We start from the raw sequence: 22,020 nt of genomic DNA on the forward strand, positions 1-22,020 counted from the left end.
CCATGACAGCTGAAAGATTGTACGCATCTGCTTCATTTTGAAAGCAACATCGTTTTACACCAAGGTCCTGCTTGTTGTTCTAAATGTCCTCTCACCCTGCTGTTGTGGCAGGTACTTCTTCTTCGAGGGGCCAGAACTGTCAGAGTAGGAGCCAAATGTTCTCTCGGCTCTCTTTTTTGTCACAACAGTGCGGTAAAATGAGTTCAATACTACCGCCCCCGGTGCTCCAATGCTCCGGCCCAGGCTCACACTCCATCTTCCCGAGACTCGTGAACAAGACCCTGAGATACTTTAACTCCTTCACTCGGGGTAAGGACACATTCCCTACCCGGAGCAGGCAATCCATCGGTTTGCTGCCGAGAACCATGGCCTCAGATTTGGAGCCAAAATATAGCCAAAATGGAGTCAACTTTATAACAAATAAGCAGCTAATTTCTGGATTTATGTAGATTAAAATCGTCACAGCCTTTCAATTAAGGGCCCCTCACGCTGATTGCGTTGTATCTTTTTTTTATCTTTGATGCATGTAGGCTTTACTACTACAATATTGCAAAAAATGATCCTAAGCAGGTAAACCCGGAGCCTTTTGGGGCCCCCAGTGGGTTTGGGGCCCCGATGCTTTGGTCTTTAACGGTCGTCCCTAAGGGGACATTCAGAGTTTGACCCGCGGGGTACTGTCACTAACCCTGTGTATAATAAGTATACTACTTTCATTCTACTTTCATCTACTTCTGCAGTACAACAGTTCAGTAATGTAATCAAGAAAGAAGAGTGTGCAAACATTCCAGAAATATTCTATTTCAGAATAAAAGAAAGAACACTGGAATGTAAACAATTTAATAATACTAGTCACAAAAACGGGCTTGTAGGTGTACATTCAATGTCAGGTGCTTATTACACGTGGAATAATATCAATATTGAATGGTCTATAGAATGGTCTAATGAAGTCGATACGAGAAACCCAAGCGGTTTATTTTGAAAAGCTGTAAGGAAACGTTATCGTTAAACGACACCGGAAGTCAGTGTATCGCACACTGGCGCAGTGACGCGGACTTAACGTCATGCTATGGAGGTAAACAGGACTTTTTGTGACCCAATTTCGCGTTAACTAGCCGACCTCCTCTTGCTTTTTTACTCTTTCGTTGGAAAGGTGAAACATAACAACAAAAAACGAGCTAGCTTTAGCCGCGGGGCATTTGCCCCCCCCCCCTCCCTCCCTCGAACCGCCGTCACACCGTCCCTCCTCCGTCGTGGTGCCAACAAAATAAAACTTGAATTATGATCCCTCGGTCGGTTTGTCAGCCGCAGAAGGCGGACACCTAAACCCGGACCATGTCGAGCCGAACCGGGTCCGCGGCGCTGACGCTGCTGGCCGCCCTCTGGGTCGACTCGGTCCTGTTCGGGGCTGCGGGGCCGGGATGCGACGACGGCAAGGTAACGATAACCCACAGATCGATACCCGCCGAGTTGTTGTTGTTGTTACAATGTAATACATGAAGTGTGTGTGTGTGTGTGTGTGTGTGTGTGTTAGCTCTCTTTGCAAAGGGACCTGGGTGCTGCTTACTGGGAATGTCCAGGCTCCATATGGCCGGAGTCCTCTACTCGGGTAACTATGGAAACAGCCGACCACCTCTCCATCATCCTTGATCTCATCATGCTCTGTGCCATTATCATCTTGCAAAGCTTTCACCTCACCTCACCTCACACCCCCCCCCCCCCTCAGTTGGCAGGGCTGTGCTTCTGTGTACTGGGTGGAAAGATGTTTTAACAATGGTGGTTGCTTAGTCGCCTCTTAAACCCGTTTGCTCGGATTTGGTGAATCAGGAGTTTGACATGTGTCTCTCCGATTGTCCGCAGAGACTTCCCAGCGTGGACACGGCGGCGCACGATCCCGCGGTGAGTTTGACCCTTCGCCCCCGGGCACCAAACCCTGAAACACTCCTGCAAAAAACAACGTCTGAAACGAAAACACAGCTTTGCAGAAAGCGATTGCGGTTGACATGGGTCCGGTGTGGCGATGACATCGGAGACGCCCTCTTCGTTGTGTTATTGTTGTCAACAAACATAAAAGGTTGCAAGCTGCTCGGCCTCTCGAGACACCGTGTGTGTGTGTGTGTGTCTCTGTCTCAAGTGGCTGTGACTCTGTGGTCAACCAAAAAAAGAAAAAAAAAAACTAAATTTCTTCTCACTGCAGCCGGCCAGGCAGATCTGCATGAACGAATCGATCTCCTACAGCCACGCCATCCCCAGCAGGTAAGGCATACAAAGAAGGTGTGGAGACGGGAAAGGGACACACACACACACACACACACACACACACACACACACACACACACACACACACACACACACACACACACACACACACACACACACACACACACACACACACACACACACACACACACACACACACACACACACACACACACACACACACACACTCCAAGAGGCTCGGAGACATTGACATGTGCACAGAAACACTTTTTTATCGTCTCCTTCCCCTCTTGGTCGCTGTCCTTTTCCCCCCCCCAATCGCTGCATCCTTAAAGTTCTCATCGTGGCGCCTCCTGAGGATATTCCCATGTGTGTGTCTGTCTCTAGTGGAGCGTACAGACCGGTGGGGGCAGAGAGCGGCGAGTACTTGTACTGTCCCCCTCAGCGGTGGCTCAATAACCTGCACGTGAGTCTCAACATCAAACACGTCTCTCCCCCCCCCCCCCACCCCCCCCCCCTCTCTCTCTTTAATGACCGCCACTCTCCTGTCTCCAGACTACAACGCTGAAGACACTGCTGTGGGTCCATTTCAAGTGATGACGCAATAGTTTTTTTTTTTAACTGAGCCATGCAGGCTTCGCAGAAGCATTGAGAGACCGTTAGATAAGACAAGATAATCCTCTGATAGCAGAATACAGACCGGCAATCAATTCCCTCTGAGTCACTAATTGGCCCAAAGTCCCTTCTGCATTTCTTCCCAATCTAGAACACAACACACAAGAAGAATGTTCACAATCTGCAACAGTTTTTGGCCATTGTTTTTGCATCAAACCGTTCAGCCGAGACACCATCAAGGTGTTCCTTCCCTCTCGAATTCTTAAAAACATATTTGGGGGATTTAACAAACCCCCCCCTAGCACGTCAGGAATGTTTATCCCACAGCAGGCCGAACACGTTCGAGTAACCCAGTTGTGTTTCAGCTGGAAACATAATCAACCAAACAAGCAGGGAATGCAGTGCTGACGGGGTGTGTGTGTGTGCGTGTGTGTGTGTGTGTGTGCGTTGACCAGCACGGCGCCACCGTGCTGCTCTACCACCCCTGCGTCCCCCTGCACGAGCGCCTGCTGCTGTCGGTGCTGGCCCGCTCCTGCCTGCCGCGCCACGTCGTGAGCTCGCACCCGCACCTCCAGGAGCACATGGTGAGGCCCGACGCTTTTCTCCCCTCAGTCCCCCTTCCCCCCCCCCCCCCCCCCCGGCCGATCCACAGTCCACGTGATCCGTAACGGTTCTGCTTTGCGTTCAGCCAATAGCCGTGGTGTCGTGGGGTCGCACCCTGGAGCTGTCCGCCGTGGCGCCTTCGGACATCTGCGACTGGCTGGAGGCCGCGGCGCCCGCCGCTGGACGACGGCTCGTCGACGAGGGCCGGGGCCGCGGGTACAACCTGCTGCTGACCCGGTCGGCCGAGCGGCACCGGGCAGAGGAGAACTCGGCCGACGTGACGGTTTGGAGGCTTGACATTTATATACATGGTGTGAATGGCGATCAGCCCCGTAGACGTCTCTAAATGGCTTTTGTTGTAAACCCCCCCCCTCCCCCCCACCCCACACAGGAGTCTCTGAGACAATGCTTTGAGCGGATCACGTCCTCTCCTCTGAAAGGAGGGATGGAGACAGAGCGGCGGTCCAGCAGAAAGGCGCCGAGCTTCAAGCAAATGAAAGCGGACGGCAGGCGCCGGTTTTTAAGAGCCGCCGTCGAAGAAATACCGAGAGACACCGAGACAAACCAGACCCGAAGAACCCCCATCGGACAGAACAGGACGGGGCCCCCACAGAACGACGACTCGACACCCGGAGCAGGTTCTACAGGAGCTCCCTTTCAGCCCAAGGCCCAAAACGCCAATCAGAGCCTCACCGCCAACGGGTCGCCACACGTCAACCCCCCCGCTGGGTTGGATGCCCTCGCAGGGGGTGTGAACGGGGGACAAAACAAGACGGCCAGGCCTGAAGCCCCGGCGGTCAGCCCCGAAGAAGGCGGCGCAGCGTCGGTCCGACAGAGAAGCGGCGCCTCGAGAGCGGACCTCTCCGCTAAAGCCCCCCCAGCCGACAGAACCGGGGCGGACGAGGAAGCAGTGGGTGTCCAAGAGAGGGCGTTGGAAAAGACACGCCCTCATCCCGGCTCCGACTCCGCCACCGAACCTCAGCGACGACACCAGAACCCGCAGCAGAGGCCCCTCGGGACGGACGAGGCGGCGTGGGCGGCGGCGGCGCTGGGCTTCCTGCTGGTCCTCCTGACCCTGTCGGTGCTGCACACGCGCCTGTACCGCCACTGGAGGACGGCGCCCAGCCTCTACTGGCGCGACCCGCAGCTGGACTACGACAGCGTGGCAGGTAGGTGGAGTTTGCGGGGGGGGGGGGGGTTGCGTGGTTTGGGTCCACAGGCAGTTTTAAGCGTGTTTTGTCCTCTAGACGTGATCCGCAGGAGGCTACCGGTACCGACGGGCCACAAGAGGCGGAAACGGAGCAGAAGACCCGAGTGTGTTCTCCTGCCCAGCTCCTCCAGCTCGGATGAGCACTGCTGAACGAAGGGAGGAGGTCCTCCGCTCACTCCCAAGACGATGCACCTGAGAAGTGTCCATAGCGTACAGCAGCTGGTGGGCATCAGAGCGCCATCTAGTGGGACGCAACGGTACTGCGGGGGGAAAGCACATTATTAAGCTTTTAAATCTATAAATGTCAGCTCAATAGTTCATAAAGGAAGAGAGTCTTAGGATTTCTCATACAATCAAAAGGAAGCTTTTTTAAAAATATATGTGTGAAGTAGTGATCAAAACATGTACAGATTAGGACCACATTGTACATTAAAAACAGCACTGGTTTGAACACTAGAAGGGCATCGGGTTTGTTAAATGCTGTGGCGGGTTGTCGGGTTCGTGTTGTAATGACATTCTTTATTTCTGTGAGCTTGTTGATGGGAATAAATTCTGTGAAACCAAGAGTAGCGGGATTGTCTTCATGGAGGAAACAAGAGAGCTCAGTTAAATACAACAATGAATGACCTCCAACGGGAGGAATGTGTCCGAATTATTAAGACAAACGATGTAGGTCAGTGGAATACAAATAATCAGCAGGAAGTAAAACCATGGAATTAAAGCTTTTGACTTAAAAAACAAACAAACAAACAAACATGATATAGCTCTTCTTAGCTGTCCTTAGAGACGCAACGAGACGGAGGCCCCAAACATCAGATCCGGCACAATCACCTTGTTTTACGGTTTTATTACAAATGTACAGCTTATGAGTTTTCCATTTCCATACGTTTGACCTTAAGTCGTTGTTTCATCTACTTTGTACACTTTTGAACGTCTTCTGTTAAAAGATAACTCTCCCATCGCCCCGTCTCCCAAAGTGTAGAGAGTGAAGGAACACGGGGGCAGCAACAGGCCACAGTGCACTGCCCCGTGTGTGTGTGTGTGTGTGTGTGTGTGCTGAACGGTGGACACGATGGACGTGGCGATCGTGCGTCGGACATGAACCAGAGGAGCCATTGAACATTCACACTAGTGTCTGACTGGGGAGAGGAGCGGTCCATGTGCATTTTGGACCCCCCTCCTCCCTGACATTTTGAGATGAGTAGTGCTAATCCCTAGTGGGCTTCAGACCCCCCCCCCACCCTGCCTACTTGAACACGGCGCCGATATGTGCGACCCGACCACGTAAAGGGGGCGGATCCAACATCTGCTGCTGGGTTGGTGTGAAGAACGAGGCGCTGGATGAAGAACCCGGAAAAGCCCCCGTAGCCTGAAGCCCACTCGGGCCGACAAATGGACATAAATATCTCCAGAGCCACCCAACATATAGCTGAATATAAAATATAGCATGAAAATATACGTTCATATATATATATTTATATATATGGCTCTAGTCTAAAACTTGGGAAAACATCGCCTCCCCCCCCCGGTGTGCATTTGTGTGCGTACGTTTTTGTTGTGGTCAGCACGACATCACCGTAACTCGGCCAATCAGAGGAGGAGATGAAGATGACGATGATGATGTCCAAAGGCATCCGATATCAAACAGTGATTCATTTCATCTGATGTTTTGACGGGGTACAGAACCAAAACAATCTGTCCTTCCTCACAGAGACTAGGGGGGGGTGGATGACCTGAACATAATAAAGCAGACGCGGCGGGGGGGGGGGGGGGGGGGGTGAGTGAACAGTATTTAGTGGTTCGTGGCGCTCGTCACATTTGCTCCTCCGGTGGAAGCTCTGGAGCTTTCCACGGGACAACTTGTAGTGTAACTGTAACATACCAGGATATGCACGAGCTGCGTGTCAACATTTGTTACTGTGCATAACAATAATGGCTGGGGGGTGTGGGGGGGGGGGGGGGGGGGCATTGATTCTGAGATGATTCCACTGGCTCTGTTAAAACGAGGCAAACTACCCAGATGAGTCGGCTGAGGATACGGGACGGGGGCCTTCCCATCCCGACATAACGCACCGAGGGGGCAGAAACACAAAACTCCTCCCATTTGGCAAGCATTCGACCCTCCCCCCTCCCCCTCCCCCCTTGAAAACACCCTCGACTGAGGAAGCTCGAGAGCCGTTTCACAGGTTATTTCGTGTGTGTCTGTGCGTGTTTCTTTAAATCCCACCGCTAAACGGGAATCATATTAGAGACAAAATAAACCGTTAAATCATGAGGAATCAGTAAAAAATATCGATAAAAAACAAAAACATGATGCATTATAAACAACAACAACGACAACTCAAAAGGATTCCAGTGTAAGTTTTGTTTGTGTGAGTCAGTCCTTTGTGGAGTAAAAACCCATCAGAGCAAAAGAGGAGAGAAGGGAAGAGAAAACATGCCGCGTCATGCTGGGTACCGATGGGGGGGGGCACCGGGTCGGAGAAATTATGGAGCCTTTTCTCTGTAGCCTTTCTGGGGGGGGGGGGGGGGGGGGGTGGAGACGATGGGGAGTGTGTCATGGCGTTATGTACTTCCCTCTCTCTAGCTCAGGTAAACAGACTGACGGGTGAGAATAAATAAAGCTGCGGGTCGGCGGGGGCCCACGTGCGCTCGCCACAGTCCGCGGCGGTTTATTATTCACATGTGACTCCCGACGGCGCGTCCCGGATTGCAGCAGCCTGTCGTTCTACCACCTTCCTCCTCCTCCTCCTCCTCCTCCTCCTCCTCCCCCCCCCTCCCTCCTTTGGTGAGGCCACCAGACTCCAAACTCCTTCTCTCCTCACACCCGGCACTCTCCCAAGCTCTCCCCCCACTCCCACATCTGTAGCGCGACCTGGTGTGACCCCTCCTGTTCCTACACCTGCTGCAGAAGCCCCTCCCCTTTCCTCCCGGGGCCCCAACCGTGCATTAATACATCCCCTCCTCCTCCTCTCTCCCTCCATCCATGCCTGCGCCGGGTCACTGTTTCTTCTCTCGGGTAGTGATGGTGACCAGTTGCTTGGCGGCCTTGGCGATGTCGTAGGCGCACTGGATGACCTGCTGAGTGAGGAGCTGGTAGTCCACGGCGGGCCCCCCGGGCTCCGAGGGCGCCGCCTTGCGGCACTCCACCTGCAGCCGCGAGGCGCTGGAAGCCAGCAGGCGGAGGGAGCAGTGGACGGCGTCCAGCGCCGGGCGCTACGGAGAGAAGGGGGGGGGGGGGGGGGTCAAAACTCAAACTCAAAAACTCGCGTGGTGATCACAACAAGAAGGTGGCACACTCACTTTGGGGAAGAGGGAAGCCATCTCAGTGACGGCAGAGTGGATCTTCTCGGAGCACGGAACGAAGCTAGCGGGTGGGGGGGGGGGGGGGGAAGAGAGAGGTGCGTTTTAGCAGCTGATGCGGTGACATAAGCGAGCTACTCCGTCGGGCCCGGTCGGTCGCCCCCCCCCCCACCTGTCGTGTTTGAACTCCTGAGCGGCCCGGAGCAGCTCCTGGATGTTTTTGGTCACCTGCTCCGTCTTCATTATGACGTCCTCCGTGCACGGCAAGGCGGGGTCCGGGTCCCGCGCCTCCCCGCCTCCGCCCTCCTCCGAGTCCCCGCGGACCTCCTCCTCACTGCTGCGGCCCGCACTGACGAGAGGCACACGGTCCGTTCACATGTGACCGTCGCCTCGGAAACGGACCCGTTCCCGTTTATTTCTCATTAGCAGCTGTGAGCGAGGCTCATTAACCCAATTTAAGGATGTGAAATGCTACTCGGCGATCATGGAATAGTAACATCTGTGCCTGCAGAGGACCGCGCGTGCACGCTGCGTGCACGTTGCCCCCACCCCCCCCGGCGTGTCTGACCTTAGCGAGAAGTCGCACGTCTGCGTGTTGTCGTAGTCGCTGTCAGTGCCGCTGCCGTGCTTCTCGGCTTTGGTCACCTGTGGGGAGAAGCAGAGTGACGACGCGCTCCAACAGGGCTGCTATCCTTCACCCCCCCCCCCCCCGCAGAACCTAATGAATAACTCCTCCTATTTTGAAAGTTGTCCTGTAGAAATACAACAATGTAAATCCGTGACATCGACGTCAGAGTGTAATCAGAAAGGCAGAACTCACCATGTACCGGCCCATCTCTGTAGATCCAGAGTGGTGCTGGCCACCATAAGGCTTCCGTACCTGCAGAAAGGGGGGAATCACAAGGACATGGGCAGGGGGGGGGGGGGGGGGGGAAGAGAGAGAGAGAGAAAGGTGGAGGGATAAAGGTAAGAGGAGGAGGAGGAGGAGGAATGTGTGGACAAAGAAAGAGATGGAGAAGGGGAGATTAGCAGACAGATGGATGAAGAAACAGGGGGGGGCGGGGGGGAAGAGAAGTGATGCTTTTATAAACAGCAGAAAAACAAGATGAATGAGCCGGTGAGAGCGGCGGCGGATCAACTCGACGGCTCACCCATCATCCCCTCGGCACCACATGCCTCTATAGTTATCTAACTGCGATACACAAAGCACACTCAGCTAGACTAGCCGCTGATGAAGGGCTGCGCGTCTACTCGAAGAATGGACTACACACCCCAGCCCCCCCCTCCCCCCCCACACACACACACACACACACCTACACACACACTAACGTTGATCTCCGTTATGATAATGCATAACAAGCATGTGGGAGGCTCCCGTTACGCTATCGGAGGATGAAATGGCAGACGATGCGGTGACGGATAGAATGCTTACATCCAGAGGATGCACGGCTGCACTGCAGTGAGCGAGGGGACGGACGGACGGGTGAAGAGACAGACAGACAGACAGAGAGGAGACAGACAAACAGGTCAGTCTTTGTGCACGGGGGGGGGGGGGGGGGGCGGCAGGGGGCCCTCCCTAGAGTGCTCGACAGATGGGGTGGGTGTGGTCTGCACACTGTGGCTAACTGTTAGCTACATGCTGCTGTAACATCTCCTTCCCTTTGAGCGACAGTGTGTGTGTGTGTGTGTGTGTGTGTGTGTGTGTGTGTGTGTGTGTGCACTCACATGTGTGGAATCATAGCAAAGCGTGAGTAAATTAGGCGGACCGGGAGGTCGAGAAGGGTCGAGAAGGTAAAGATTATAAAAAGGTGCAGAGAGCAGGCCAGAGGGCGGAGCAATTTGGAGGCAAACCCGGGGCAGCCAATCAGAATCCACATTCTTGGACATCTTTCCCCTGAACGCCACAGTTGTGCCCTCCCCCCCCCCATCCCCTTATTGTTCTGGGACACACTTTACGTTTAGATCTAAAGTCTAGGCACAACTGGGCCTTTGGGAGAGAAAGATGGGGAACTGAGATGCAGGGGGGGGGGTGATCTGGATTGGGCCGCCACCCGTCAATCAGGCCAAAGAGCCAATCATGGCCACCGAAAGGAAGGCGGGATGTAGAGGTCCCGGGTGGGAAGGGGGGGTTCTAACTTACGCTGGGTGTGTTGAGGGGCTGCAGGCGGGCTGCCAGGGAGTCCAGGACTGGGGGGCCATGGGCCGTGGGGCCGGGGGCCGCACCCGGCTCGTACATCGAGAAGGCCTGGCGGTCCCTCCGGTGGGGGTGGGAGTTGGGGACGGCCGAGGAGGGCACCGACAGCCCCGGGGGGTCCGCTCCTGTGCCGAACCCACCCATGCCCCCTGCGCCAACTCCCACTCTCATCCCGCCCCCATGCCAGTGGCCTCCTCCCCCTCCTCCGCCGCCACTGCCCCCTCCTCCTCCGCCAGGTCCCCCTACCCCATGGCCAGCTGGCCCCCCTGCCTGCTGGCCCCCCCGCAGCACACTGTTCTCTGTCTGCATCCGCGTGATCTACAGGAGAGGAGGGAGGGGAGCAGGGAGGGATGAGAGGATGGAGGGAGGGGAGGGAGGGACACGGGGGAGGTTGAAGGGAAGGGAGGGAGGGGGTCAACTGAATGGTCAAAGACAAGCATCCCAAATCACAGGTACAGTAAAAAAGCTCACACAAGCTGAGACATGTTAACTCACATCAGTACTGGGGAGGGAGGGAATATGCAGTAAATAGGTTATAGCGGGGATTTAGGGAATGGGATGGTAGAAAAACATAAACATGTGTGTATAGGTGTGTGTGTGTGTGTGTGTTTGTTTATACGTCTACATGAGGACTCACCTGCACTGAGGTACAGTTGCAAGCGTTTGCTTACAAGTTCAAAAGCATCACTAAATCATCAAATCAACATCCAAAAATACACACACTCATGAATGAGTCATGGGTCACATGAGCCGACACAGGAACCCACTAATGAGTACAAGGAACTAACGATGATGAGTCGCAAGGCAGGGGAAAAATGAAGCCACCGCAAATGAGCGTTATTAAGCCAAAGCTGTCGGAGAACATTAGACTGACATCTGCTTTAGTTACTAAATCACACCGAGGACACGGGGACACATTCGTCTTCCAGAGACAACGGGACAAGAACGTCGGGGAAAATACATCAGCTTGCAAAGATGTAAAAAAAAAAAAAAAAATGTTCACGTCTCTCCATCATGGTGCCCTCCTTCTGTCTGGATCAATTCTTCCTTCACCTTTTGACAACTTGTCTCGTGAACCTGGCGTTGTCATCAATAAACCCCCCCTCCTCCCCCCCCCTCATATCTGATTTCAAAACAGACCGTGTCCACCTTTCCAAGAACTAATTGACCTGTGCTTCTGGTACAATGTGCTGCATAAGCTGACCCTTTGAAACCTGTGTCGCTTCCACCTTCCCTCCTTCCCTCCTTCCCTCCTTGCTCCCTACCTCCTTCTGGAGCCGCCTGAGCTCCTCGCTCAGGTTGTTGTTGACCTTCATCAGCTGCTGCACCTTGGCTTCGGAGGAGGCCAGAGCCTTCTTCACCTCCAGGTACTCCTGCAGGGTGATGGGGCCGTCTGACAGGTCCGACGAGTCCATGCTCTGGGTGGAAAGGACAGACAGTGAGGAAACACGTGAGGCTGCTCCAGGGTAAAAAAAACTAGCACATTTCTGCAGTGCTTTTATCAAATAAATCAGTTTTTAACTGTGATACATGGAGTCTTTCTGCAGAGGTCCCGGGAGGAGGGATGAATTAGTTTATTGTGAGTGCCGGGGGGGGTGAGGGGGGGGGGGGTGAGGAAGAGCGCTGGCACGCTGCAGCTGATCTCACACCCCCACGGACAGTGGTGCCTCAGTTCTCGCTCTCAGGGCACCATCTGGCCCCACCTCCCGTGACCCTGGAGCGCGCTCAAACACGCGTCCACGCCACTCCCTGAAAAGGCTGCGTAAAAACCTCTTTTCGTCGACTTTCACCCCCCCCCCCTCCCCCCCGTCCGACCCGACCCGACCCGCGCACAACAGAGCGATCGAGAGCGCAGACTGGAGAAGAAACCCCGCGGTTAGAGATCCGCCCCATGAGCCAAAACGAGTCCACGGGAAAAAGGAGATAGTTACTGGTCTGTTGTTTGCTTTGTCCCTTCTCGCCCTCCCACTCTTGCCCTCTATCTCTCCTTTTCCTTCCCCTCTTTCTCTCTCTGTGTGTGTGTGCGTGTGTGTGTGTGTGTACAATGGCTCTCTGACTAGCACATGATGTCACTCACGAGCTATGTGGCAGCCACTCCCCGCAAAGCATGCTGGGACAAGCAGTCAAGAAGAGAGGGAGCCATTGAATGTCTTCACTGGTCTGAATGGCGTCGGCCCTGAGCAGGGTGGTATCTAAAATGAGTAGTGTGTGTGTGTGTGTACCTTTGCCCGGTTGCTGCGCTGCGTGTTGTTGTTGTTCTGGGCGGTCAGCTCGCTGTCGGTGTCCTCGTCGGACGCTACGCTGTCGTAGTCGTGCTGGTCGTCATCGATGCCCACATCCAGTGTGTCTGAGGGAGCAAACATGTCCAAATGTAGCACTCCCGCTTTACGCGTTGGTCAATAGGTTCGCTGTTGTTGTTGCTGTTGTTGTTGGGACAGTTTCGGGCTCTGAAGCTCCACGTCGTGTATCCATCTACATTAGCAACGAGGGTTCGGCCTCATGTCAGTCTCTAAAAAGCGCCTCACCAGTGGGGCTGCTGAGTCCTTTCCCCTGCTGCCTCCTTTTGGCGGAGTCCTTTCCCCTGCTGCCTCCTTTTGGCGTCGCTCAGGATGTCGATGATGAGCGTGGCGAACTCCCGGGCGTTGAAACGAGCCAGCTTCTGGCGGCCCTGCGGGGACGGAAAACGAGGTCACGGGGGGTCAGAAGCCGGGCTAGCGGGCCTGCGAAAAAAGCGGCTGGTGGGTCGTGTGGAGACACAGAATCCCCCACAGTCGCGGGTTCGCCGCCTGTGGGGCTGCTGTGGTCACCTGCCACGTGCTGTGGAAAAACCCAGTCATACTAATCCGTCGTCACGTCACATGTGTGCACACAAGCGCGGGGGAGGGAAAGCGCGCGATTAGCGGCAGCGTGCTGGCGTCCGTATGAGAAGAGAAAGGACTTGAAATACTGCACAAAGCTGTGTTCTGTTTGGGAAAATTAGCACTTTGGGAGACAAACAGCCGCTCGAAAGTACAATTCTGAATGGTCAGGACGTCTGGACGTACTCGCACCCAATCAGTTCTCTCTCACACACTCACTCACACCTTTTTCTGTCCCCTTAATTAGTTCTTTTACTCAGTTTTATGATTGTGCACAGGTAACATACATTTTTTTTTAAAGATATCTAAAACCCAGACAAGTACATGCATGCTGCCCGGGATTGTTTGGGCTGATTGGTTTGTGCACGTGTGACGGAGTGCGTGCACGTTCACCTGGTTGCGTGTGGCAGAGTATTCAGGGTTGACTGGAAGGAAAGGCACCGCGCTGCGCTCCGTTACCAGCGTGCTGTGGTTCTGGGTCGTGAGCCACACTGGAGACACAAACACCAAACAGAAAATGAGTGTGTGTGTGTGTGTGTGTGTGTAACCGAGGACCCAGCCCATCCACCCACACAGGCATAGAAACATCAGCGAGAGTAAAAACCATACAATAGATCATAAAACCAACCCCTATTATCCACGTAGTGCTTTGAGCCCTCCCCTAGTGTGTGTGTGTGTGTGTGTGTGTGTGTGTGTGTGTGTGTGTGTGTGCGTCTCTTTGTATCCTTGCCACTCACCTACTGAGCTTCTGTCGGAGAGCACACATTTGACGGCTACTGAGGAAAAAGAGGAGGAAGAAATGGAAAAAAGAGACGGAGCAAGAAAGAGCCGAGGAGGAGGAGGAGGAGAGTGAGACTCAAGAATTTCTGAGGCCCTTCCTCGCTGCGTCTCTCCTCCTCCCTCACTCGCTCGCTCCCTCGCTCCCTTGTTCTCCTTCCACTGTTCTTCCCTCCCCACCGTGTCGCTGCTCTCTTAACATGTATTTTCTTAAAGCTCACTTCACTGATGTCTTGCTGGGGACTCGATCTAGTCTCCATAAAAAGGGGAAAGGTGCGCACACGACAGGCCGACGTGTCTACGTCATGGGAGGAGGTGGGGGGGGGGGGGAATCTGAGGGGGGAGATTAGGCCCACCTGCATCGTTTTCTCTGCGGTCGACCTCGTCGTAGACATCCATCGCTAGCTCCTCAAACAGCCGGTTGTTGAGCTGTCACACACACAGAAGCAGAATGAGCCGTGTTACATGTTAACAGGTGACGTCCTACATGCCGATACATCAGTGCTGCAGGAGAGTATTGAGAACTATGCTCAATATTCATTTTCAATTTGACTTGTCTGTTTCACTCAAATCTTTACTTTATATACTTACTTTATTTATTGAATTGCTCTGGTTGCTATTGTGTTTTGCACAGGTGTCAGTAATCTTTGATACTCAATAACTGAGGTTCTATTGTTGAAAACATGTGATTTGTGAGGACTTTAAATCCTAAAAATCAGCTCTCAGTTTGCTGAACAGATGGCCCTGTGGCGGACAGGCAACATTTTGGAAAGGAACACAAAATCTGGCTGATACACCAACAAACGTTCTAAACAAATGCCTCTCCATTTAAAAACCCGCTCATCTGTACCGTGACAACTCTCTTCGAAGGTCCAATCACAATTCAATCCAACTCACCGCTTGGAGCTTCTTCTTGGCCGCCTTGGCCAGCTCTGAGAGGTCCAGACTGAAGAAACAACAACAACAACACAGAGAACGACAGTCAGACCGGCACCACACAGCCGCAGTGGATCAAAGAGACGGAGGGAGAGGAGAGGAGAGGTGAGGTGAGGGGGAGGGTGTTTGCTTTCAAAGCAGGGGACACGGAGGGGGGGGGGGGGGGAGACACATCTCGGATGGGACGCCTCAGGGCGCCTGATGGAAAGGTGACCGACATTCAGAGCCATCTACGCCCGCTCTCTGTGGGCATCTGGGATTATTATTGGTGTCATTATTGCACCAAGGACCCACGCTAGTCTGAACAGTGAATACATGCACATATATTCCCCCCCCCCCCCCCTGCTTTTCTTTACAGCTGTCGGTCATCCAGATGTTTCCCCTCAGAACTTGCTGTGCAGCTGTGTTCCCCACTACGCTAAAGAAGAGATCAGCGCATTGTGGTGTGAAAGCCAATTGTATATAAGATCAGGGGGGGGGGGGGGGTTAGGGGCAGACGAACGGGACTGAAATGAGGGAAGAGATTCTTGGGGAGGAGTGGGGGGGGGGGAACAAGGAAAGTAAAGATACCTCTGTGTTGGGCACTTAGGACGAGCTCTGGCTCCACCAAGCGCAGCGAAATGGAGAGAACAGAAGACGAGTGAGAAAAAAAAAAGAGGAAGAAACAGAGAAAGAGGGCTGGAGAGGCCACATCAACAAAAACAACAAAAAAAAGCCTCCATTGTTATTACCACGAGGAACCCTTCAGCGGAACAGATGCACGTGGCGTTAAGACGGCAGCCCAGTAGTCACCAATAGAACCAGAACCAGAGCTCATTTACATACGACGCTACGTCTCTGACTGGGTGGAGCAAACCCAGAGCACCCATCGAATATTTGATCCTATCCTGACTCTCAAACCAGACCTGCAGCCTCGAGTATCTCTGAGTCACAGCGGGTCAGGTCCCTCAAGTGCCTCACATTTGGGTGTGGTTTACGTGTAGGGCGGTGCCCCCCTCTGGCCAGAGCAGTAAACTGCACCAGCATCAAGTAACCCACGCAGGGGTGGTGGTGGTGGGGGGGGCACACGGTTAGAAAAGTAATGGAAGTATGACAAGTCAGGTAGCTACAAGGTACAAAGATACTTCATGCAATCAAACCACAGCGAGCATGCAAACACAAGGGACCCATGAGCGCTTCATTCCAAAACCAAAGAGAGAAAAAGGGTCACGGTGCATACCTGTCCGCCATCTGAGGAATGATATAATGGCCATTCTTGTGATCTGAGGAGGGGGGGTGGGGGGGGGGGGGGTAGAGGGAGAGGAGAGGAGACTGAACAACGGGGTAAAAGCTACCGCAAATGTCACTGAGGTCACCGGAGATGTACGAGGGGGCGGGGGTGGTGGGGGGGGGGGGCGCTCGGGTGGGTTACCTGGACGCCGCCCACAAAGGTAGAAGGCGAGCCTGTCCGTGAGCTCGTACTGACACTCGACCAGCCGCTCCGCCAGCTCCACGTGGCCGGCCTGCCTGGAACACAAGAGCACACAACAACCGTGGGCCTCTCTTCCCGCCCCCCCCCCACACGCCCCCACGCCACCGGGACTTAAGCCCGGCCTCCCACCGGCGTCGTACCTGGCGTAGTCCATGGGTGTGCGTCCGTTGATGTCGGGCGCCCCGGGGTCCGCGCCGTACACCACCAGCAGCTCGGCCTGCAGGATCTGCCCCGCCTTGGCGGCCACGTGGAGCGGCGTGGTGCCCTTCTCCTGCAGGCGGACGCACAGAACCGAGTCAGCGCAAGAGAGAGACAGCGCGGCTACTCCCTCGATGAAGTGAGTCGGCGGGTAGATTTTTTTTTTTTTTCTTATTTCTGACCGGGTGGAAGAAGTTGGCCTGAGCGCCGAGGGACAGCAGCCGAAGACACGTCTCCAAACTCCCCGTCCGCACACTCGAGTGTAGTTGCTGATGAGGAGAGGAGGAAGAGGAAGAGGAAGAGGAGGAGAGGAAGACCAAACGTCATGAAGAGACAGGAACAGGCAGAATCCCCTCATTAGCCCTATGGGGCTCATCCTCACATCCTGCTGTGTCATTGAGAACGCTTCCTGCCACGGGCGCCGTGTGCACGAGTGTGTGTGTGTGTGTGTGTGTGCATCGCACAAGTACGGCCTCTGTTTTTTAGATGCGAGGCCTCCCACTGATGTCTTTAAATTGTTTGTGCTTACCCATGCAGAACAGCAATATGGCAATGTCCCGAGCGAGCGGACTGTGTGGGAGTCCTGAGCCCCTCACCTTACTGAGGTCCTTGGTGGTGACGCCATCATCATCGCGGCAGGGCAGCTTGTGCACGAAGGCCAGCATCTGGTATTTGGCTCTGATGAACTCGGACTTGGTGGGACTGGACGAGAGGGGAGGAGAAGATGGTTAAGCAGGAAAAAAGAGAAAAGGTGAAAGGGATGAGGCGCCACGCGGTCAGGCGCTCTGAGCAGGGGGGGGGGGTTGCTCATAAGCACCTCGACAGCCCCCAGGGGGGGGGCAACTGGAACCCGGGGACCACGGGCTAACACCGCCCCTCTTAAATATGGAGCCTCTGCAGGTGCATTAACCCGTGTTTGCTTTCCACTGAATGCCACGACAGCAACTTGTGACTGAAAAAGCAGCTCAAGCTTCCAGCTCCCTTCATCTCCTTTGATTATTCCACTTAGATGAAAATCCCACACATAAAAAAGATATTGAAGTCTTAAGAAATGGGCCACACGCCTGAACTAGAGTGTGGTTTCTCAGCCCGAGTGGGGTTCCTTCACGTCTTACTGAATGAGCGAGAGCCGATGCGTTACTACTCGTTTCTACGACGACAGCTACACGATATGCAAGACTGTACATTGAGGAGATTTGAAAGAATGCGCTCCCACCCATTTATGACACATTGAGCGAAAAAGAACTGAAGATGTTGTGCAGGTCCAACTCCTGATCGCTCCCGCTCCCACATTTCCACCCAGGCTCAGCACTTCAAAACGGGACAACAACAAACCCCATCTGGCTTTAAAAGGTACACACACAAAAAATACCAGAGAGCAGAACAATATTCATCGAGGAGGTGAGACACAACTACCAGTCAAAGGTTATCCAACATTCCTGTGCAGCAGGAACAATCCTTTCCCACAGCGAGAGGCTGATCGTTTGGTTGGGCGTGTGTTCAGGCTGAAGGGAGTTTACTTACTGGACTTTGTCCTGGGGGTTGGGTTTCCTTCGACCGCTCTGCACCTGAGCAGGGTCCAGGAGACTGTGTTCCCATATGGAGTTGGCCCCGTTGCTGGCCAGGGTCTGAACCATCTGAAACCCACAAGCAGCAGGGACTGAGTCACTAAGTGACGAAGAAAAAAAAAAAAAATGCCGAGAAATAATCTGGTGTCACCTCACTGACTGAATGCAATGTTGTATTGACAAGTTAAGTTATTTTTAATGCATTGCGTTCCTAACCAAAAAGCTATATATGTGTATGTTTGTGCAGCAAAACAATATGAATAACAATAGAAAATTAAAATAAGGCAGACGGGAAAACCTGTGGGAAAGGATTTGCTCCCTCGGTGCCGAGTCCGATTTGCTAGTTGGTTTTGGACCTCGGGTACCGCATTCGCGTCAGCCCCATTAACCCTCTCCGCCACCCTTCATGTCTCGGGCCTCACCTGCAGTAGCGCGGGAGGCCATCCGCTGTGCCTCAGGTGCTTGACTATGGAGATGTGGCGGCCCAAGCTGCGGTGGACTGAGCAGCACTCATCACAGATCAGGACCCCTCGGTTGATGCTGGTCCAGCCCGGGTCTGACAGGGAAACAGGGTAAATGAGGTCATGAGGTATATACACACACACACAACATGCTGTGTGTGATGCTGAGGCTTTTCAGCATTGTTATTGAGCAACAGCACAACCACACTGTTAATGCTCTTATGTCACCATTGTTGCACAAGAGCAAATAAATTCACTTCAGAACAGAAAAGCCCCTTTGTGATCAATCAAAGAGCCGTGTTAACAGACTTAATATAATATTCCTCTCTGCAAGGGGTAGTTAAAAGAGAAAATTACACAATCACGATAGTATTTTTTGAAATTACAATCATCACAGCATTTGGACATTAAATTCATCAACAGTAATATCTCGACCTGATTAACATATACATAAAAATCAGACAGCCTTTGCGTGTTCTGTTAACTCGAAGACGACACATAACTGGATCACGCACTAAACGTGCCATAGAACGTGCCGTGCTGTCGCTCCCTTTAGCCCATTGCAGTCTATTACTCACTAATGAACCGACTTTGCGTGCTTTGATTAAAGGGCTCACCTATGCGAGACTCAACTGAACCTAGAATTTAGGCCCCGAGGACCCCGATGTGATGAAAAGCTCCCAACTCATTCGGTCTGCAATATCACAACCAATGCAGACTTGCACATGATGCACTCACACACACACACACACACACTCTGACGCACAAGCATCTACTATATGTATTTGCCTCTCAGGCGGGTATAACACTGTGTGGGCTTAAGGTATTAACGGAGCTAAAATAGTCCATCATCCGATGGACTGACGCGCTGCAGGTCTTTCTCCCCCCCCCCGCCGAAAAAGTAACAGCGATACAAAATGGCTTTTATAAGAGCTATTTCCTAGTTAGGAAGAGTCTAAGCAGGCTTAAAAAAGGATGGACTGCAGCTATTTCATTCCTTAATCTTCATAAACAAACAAAAAAAAAAAAAAAGCTTCCACAGGCAATGCTATCCGCTCGGCTCGCCGGATCAATGCGAGGCTACAACACTAAGCCATTACACCCAAAACTATTGGCCGAATCTGCCGCATGACTAAAGTTGGCCTAATTCCTCGATAAAACATTGCCATTTGTTTTCATCACCTTCACTGCGTAAAAAAAAAAAGGTTATAAAAAGGAGTGTGAATACATGATGGTGAATTGAACGCTGTAACAAAGGAATTCCACTGCTTCCTGTACGCTTGCATCTGTGCTCCGTAAAGAATTTACTATCACGACATCGTGATTCATTGTCGCTATAAACCGTGCAGAACATTAAAGCCTCCCAGAGGCTCGGCCCCGGACCGGGAGCATCAGTGGTCCTTTGTAGCCGTGCCATGGAGTCACTCCCCCCCCCCCCCCCCCCCCCCACCACCACGACACAAAGCGGGAGTGGCGGGGAGGTGGCTCGTCACCAGTGGCGAGGTCAGCATTTTTTTGCAGCGCCCGCTGCGCATCTGTGAGTGGGCGCATATTGTCGTAAGAAGGGGATACGTGAAAGGAAATGACGGTACATGAAATACAGGGTCAGTAACAGGTACGCCGTCGGAAACAAGCTGGAAAAACACCCACGTGTCCCTTTTGACAAACCTTAACCGTACTGCAAACTGCTGAATAGAAAACGCATTTGAGGGGGCAGGATGTGCACCAAGAGGGTCAGTAAATAAATAGTAAAAGGCAATAGGGCTCAGGTCAGAAAGCGAGGTGCGGGCGGCACGCTTTGAAGCTTTTTGACAGTTCTGCATTCAGAAACTCTGCAGCTGTAGCTGCAATGTATGTTCAGAAGAATGGACGCACGAAACACACACACACACACACACTCCAGACTACACGCGAGGTCATGCGAGGCCACAGGGTGAAGGTCTGGGGGGGGAATACCAAGGTCGATTCAGCATTACCTCAATTTCTGACAAACACAGAGGATAAACTGGATTTAAAAAATGACCTGTACCTAGTTCATAAACATGGGTAATAAGGTGCTTTACTGTAACAGGTGAGGTTTTCATAAAAGGTGACTTACACATGAATTCCCTCAGCATTTTTAACTAACGTTATTGTTTATTCTGAACTACTGAAAAAAAACTAAAAATACAGTGAAATAAATGTATAGTTTATAGAGGCCGTACAGTGAAGGTTTCCCCACTGCCTTCTGAAACTATCAGTAACACCAGACACCTTTAAAGCCACCAGCTTGACGCGTTAGCCGATTCCGCTTAGCAAGAACTTGCCGTTTAGCCAAAGTTAGCCGAACTAGCTAACGTTGAAGCTAAGCTAGCCAGCTACACGGTCTCAAAACACCGCGAGCACTAACGCTGCGGTTTAAAAAAACAAAAAACAGAAGCATGATACCAGCGCAGTGTGTGTAAGCTAAAAGTTTTTTTTTTAAAATAACAGATAGCAACGCAGTGAGTCACAACCGCCTGCTGGTTAGCACGGCTAAGCTAACGCGAGAAGAAGTCTGTCCCGGGTCACAAAAATCAAAACAAACGTCTCTTCCAGTTAGTGAGGCGACACAAATCTGACACTCGGATCCGAAGCAGAAATAAAACCGCTTCTCCTTGCACAACATGCGTTGTTTCTAATAAATGTGCACATGAAGCGGCTCAATTAATGTTCAGCAGCTATCAGCCAAAGATTTTCTTTTTACCGTTGTGATAACACGCCTATTTTTCACTTGTTTTTATTTTGAGGCCTTAGCGGGGCTTCGAAGCACCGGCCGTTTTCCTGCTGCGCGGACCCGCTGACAGCGACAGCGGCTCCGGCCTTGTCGTCCCACCGCATCGCCCCCCCCCCCCGACGCATTGTTCCGAGTAAAAGCGGTGCATTTAGGGTGTATTTTTATTTCTTCCGTCCTCCGCCCTACCTGGCGCGCTGCAGTCGGCGCAGACCTCCGTCCTTTGAAGCTTCCTCGACATTCTCCAAGTCGGCTGAGATCCGAGAGACGGACGGTCGGCGATGATGTGCTCGTTCGCCCTTACTTCCCCCCCCTCCCTACCGGAGCTAACCGATCGACGTCTGCCGACGCCGCGGCCCAACGAATCCCCGGAAGCCGGGTCGGTGTGGTCGGTTTCTCTCCCTCGCCTCCCCCCCCCGAGAAGTCGAAGTCCGCAGCCGGGCTACGCGAACATGGTTAATCCGGCCGTTTGTACGAGCCTCACCGGGGGATATTTTACTGAATCCGTTCGCTGCATTGCCCGCAACTCACCGAGAGACGGCAGCTCTCTACCGGTCAGTTTCCGCGCGCACACCCTGACATCCCCGCAGCCTGCCCACGGAGGGGCAGGGAGGGGTGAGAGGGCAGCGGTGGGGCTGTCATGGAGAGATCAAAGTCAATAATATATATAGTTTGACTTGTGGCTACATACCAACAAAAATCTCATTATAAGGATTGGTTTAATAACACAATATTTAATGCCGATATTTGCATATGTGAAGTTCTAAAAAAAAAAAAAAGCTAGGCGAACGAATGAATTAATAAAAACGTGGTCTTTTATTTTAAAAATATTTTGGCCTATTCATAGATTTTATAAA

The 22,020-nt window shown here is 52.8% G+C and overlaps 2 protein-coding genes across 5 annotated transcripts; one reads left to right on the top strand and one right to left on the bottom strand.

The window, feature by feature from the left end:
* Positions 1 to 979: 979 nt before the first annotated feature.
* tp53i13 (tumor protein p53 inducible protein 13) lies at positions 980 to 5,516 on the top strand. The gene is made up of 10 exons (XM_037458331.2): positions 980 to 1,072; positions 1,303 to 1,434; positions 1,532 to 1,606; positions 1,858 to 1,896; positions 2,195 to 2,253; positions 2,605 to 2,683; positions 3,288 to 3,416; positions 3,521 to 3,718; positions 3,827 to 4,604; positions 4,683 to 5,516. Exons 2-10 carry the CDS (start codon positions 1,333 to 1,335, stop codon positions 4,793 to 4,795), a joined length of 1,572 nt encoding a protein of 523 aa, XP_037314228.2. The 5' UTR covers positions 980 to 1,072; positions 1,303 to 1,332; the 3' UTR covers positions 4,796 to 5,516.
* An 894-nt stretch (positions 5,517 to 6,410) lies between these two features.
* git1 (G protein-coupled receptor kinase interacting ArfGAP 1) lies at positions 6,411 to 21,573 on the bottom strand. 4 transcript variants are annotated; one of them, XM_062561046.1, is made up of 22 exons: positions 21,353 to 21,573; positions 18,373 to 18,506; positions 17,907 to 18,019; positions 16,979 to 17,084; positions 16,565 to 16,651; positions 16,325 to 16,455; positions 16,125 to 16,219; positions 15,933 to 15,975; positions 15,284 to 15,310; positions 14,675 to 14,723; positions 14,134 to 14,206; positions 13,394 to 13,491; positions 12,731 to 12,810; positions 12,668 to 12,699; positions 12,365 to 12,489; positions 11,408 to 11,560; positions 10,089 to 10,460; positions 8,769 to 8,828; positions 8,517 to 8,593; positions 8,121 to 8,297; positions 7,949 to 8,012; positions 6,411 to 7,861 (listed from the first exon to the last, which is right to left on the bottom strand). In XM_062561046.1, exons 1-22 carry the CDS (start codon positions 21,402 to 21,404, stop codon positions 7,646 to 7,648), a joined length of 2,364 nt encoding a protein of 787 aa, XP_062417030.1. In that variant the 5' UTR covers positions 21,405 to 21,573; the 3' UTR covers positions 6,411 to 7,645. The 4 variants fall into 4 exon arrangements, with proteins under 4 accessions (XP_062417030.1, XP_062417031.1, XP_062417032.1 ...); XM_062561047.1 differs by lacking the exon at positions 15,284 to 15,310; XM_062561048.1 differs by lacking the exon at positions 10,089 to 10,460.
* Positions 21,574 to 22,020: the final 447 nt, after the last annotated feature.

This window comes from Pungitius pungitius, chromosome 3, assembly GCF_949316345.1.
Source record: "Pungitius pungitius chromosome 3, fPunPun2.1, whole genome shotgun sequence".
Lineage (NCBI taxonomy): Eukaryota > Metazoa > Chordata > Actinopteri > Perciformes > Gasterosteidae > Pungitius > Pungitius pungitius.

Bases quoted from the DNA above. Each gene is read 5' to 3' on its own strand.
- tp53i13 (XM_037458331.2), top strand. From the start codon at position 1,333: ATGTCGAGCCGAACCGGGTCCGCGGCGCTGACGCTGCTGGCCGCCCTC. The intron at 2,254-2,604 runs GTAAGGCATACA...GTCTGTCTCTAG, and splicing joins AGCCACGCCATCCCCAGCAG to TGGAGCGTACAGACCGGTGG. The intron at 4,605-4,682 runs GTAGGTGGAGTT...TTTGTCCTCTAG, and splicing joins GGACTACGACAGCGTGGCAG to ACGTGATCCGCAGGAGGCTA.
- git1 (XM_062561046.1), bottom strand. From the start codon at position 21,404: ATGTCGAGGAAGCTTCAAAGGACGGAGGTCTGCGCCGACTGCAGCGCG. The intron at 8,594-8,768 runs GTGAGTTCTGCC...TTCTCCCCACAG, and splicing joins CAGAGATGGGCCGGTACATG to GTGACCAAAGCCGAGAAGCA. The intron at 8,013-8,120 runs GTGGGGGGGGGG...CCCACCCGCTAG, and splicing joins CAGGAGTTCAAACACGACAG to CTTCGTTCCGTGCTCCGAGA.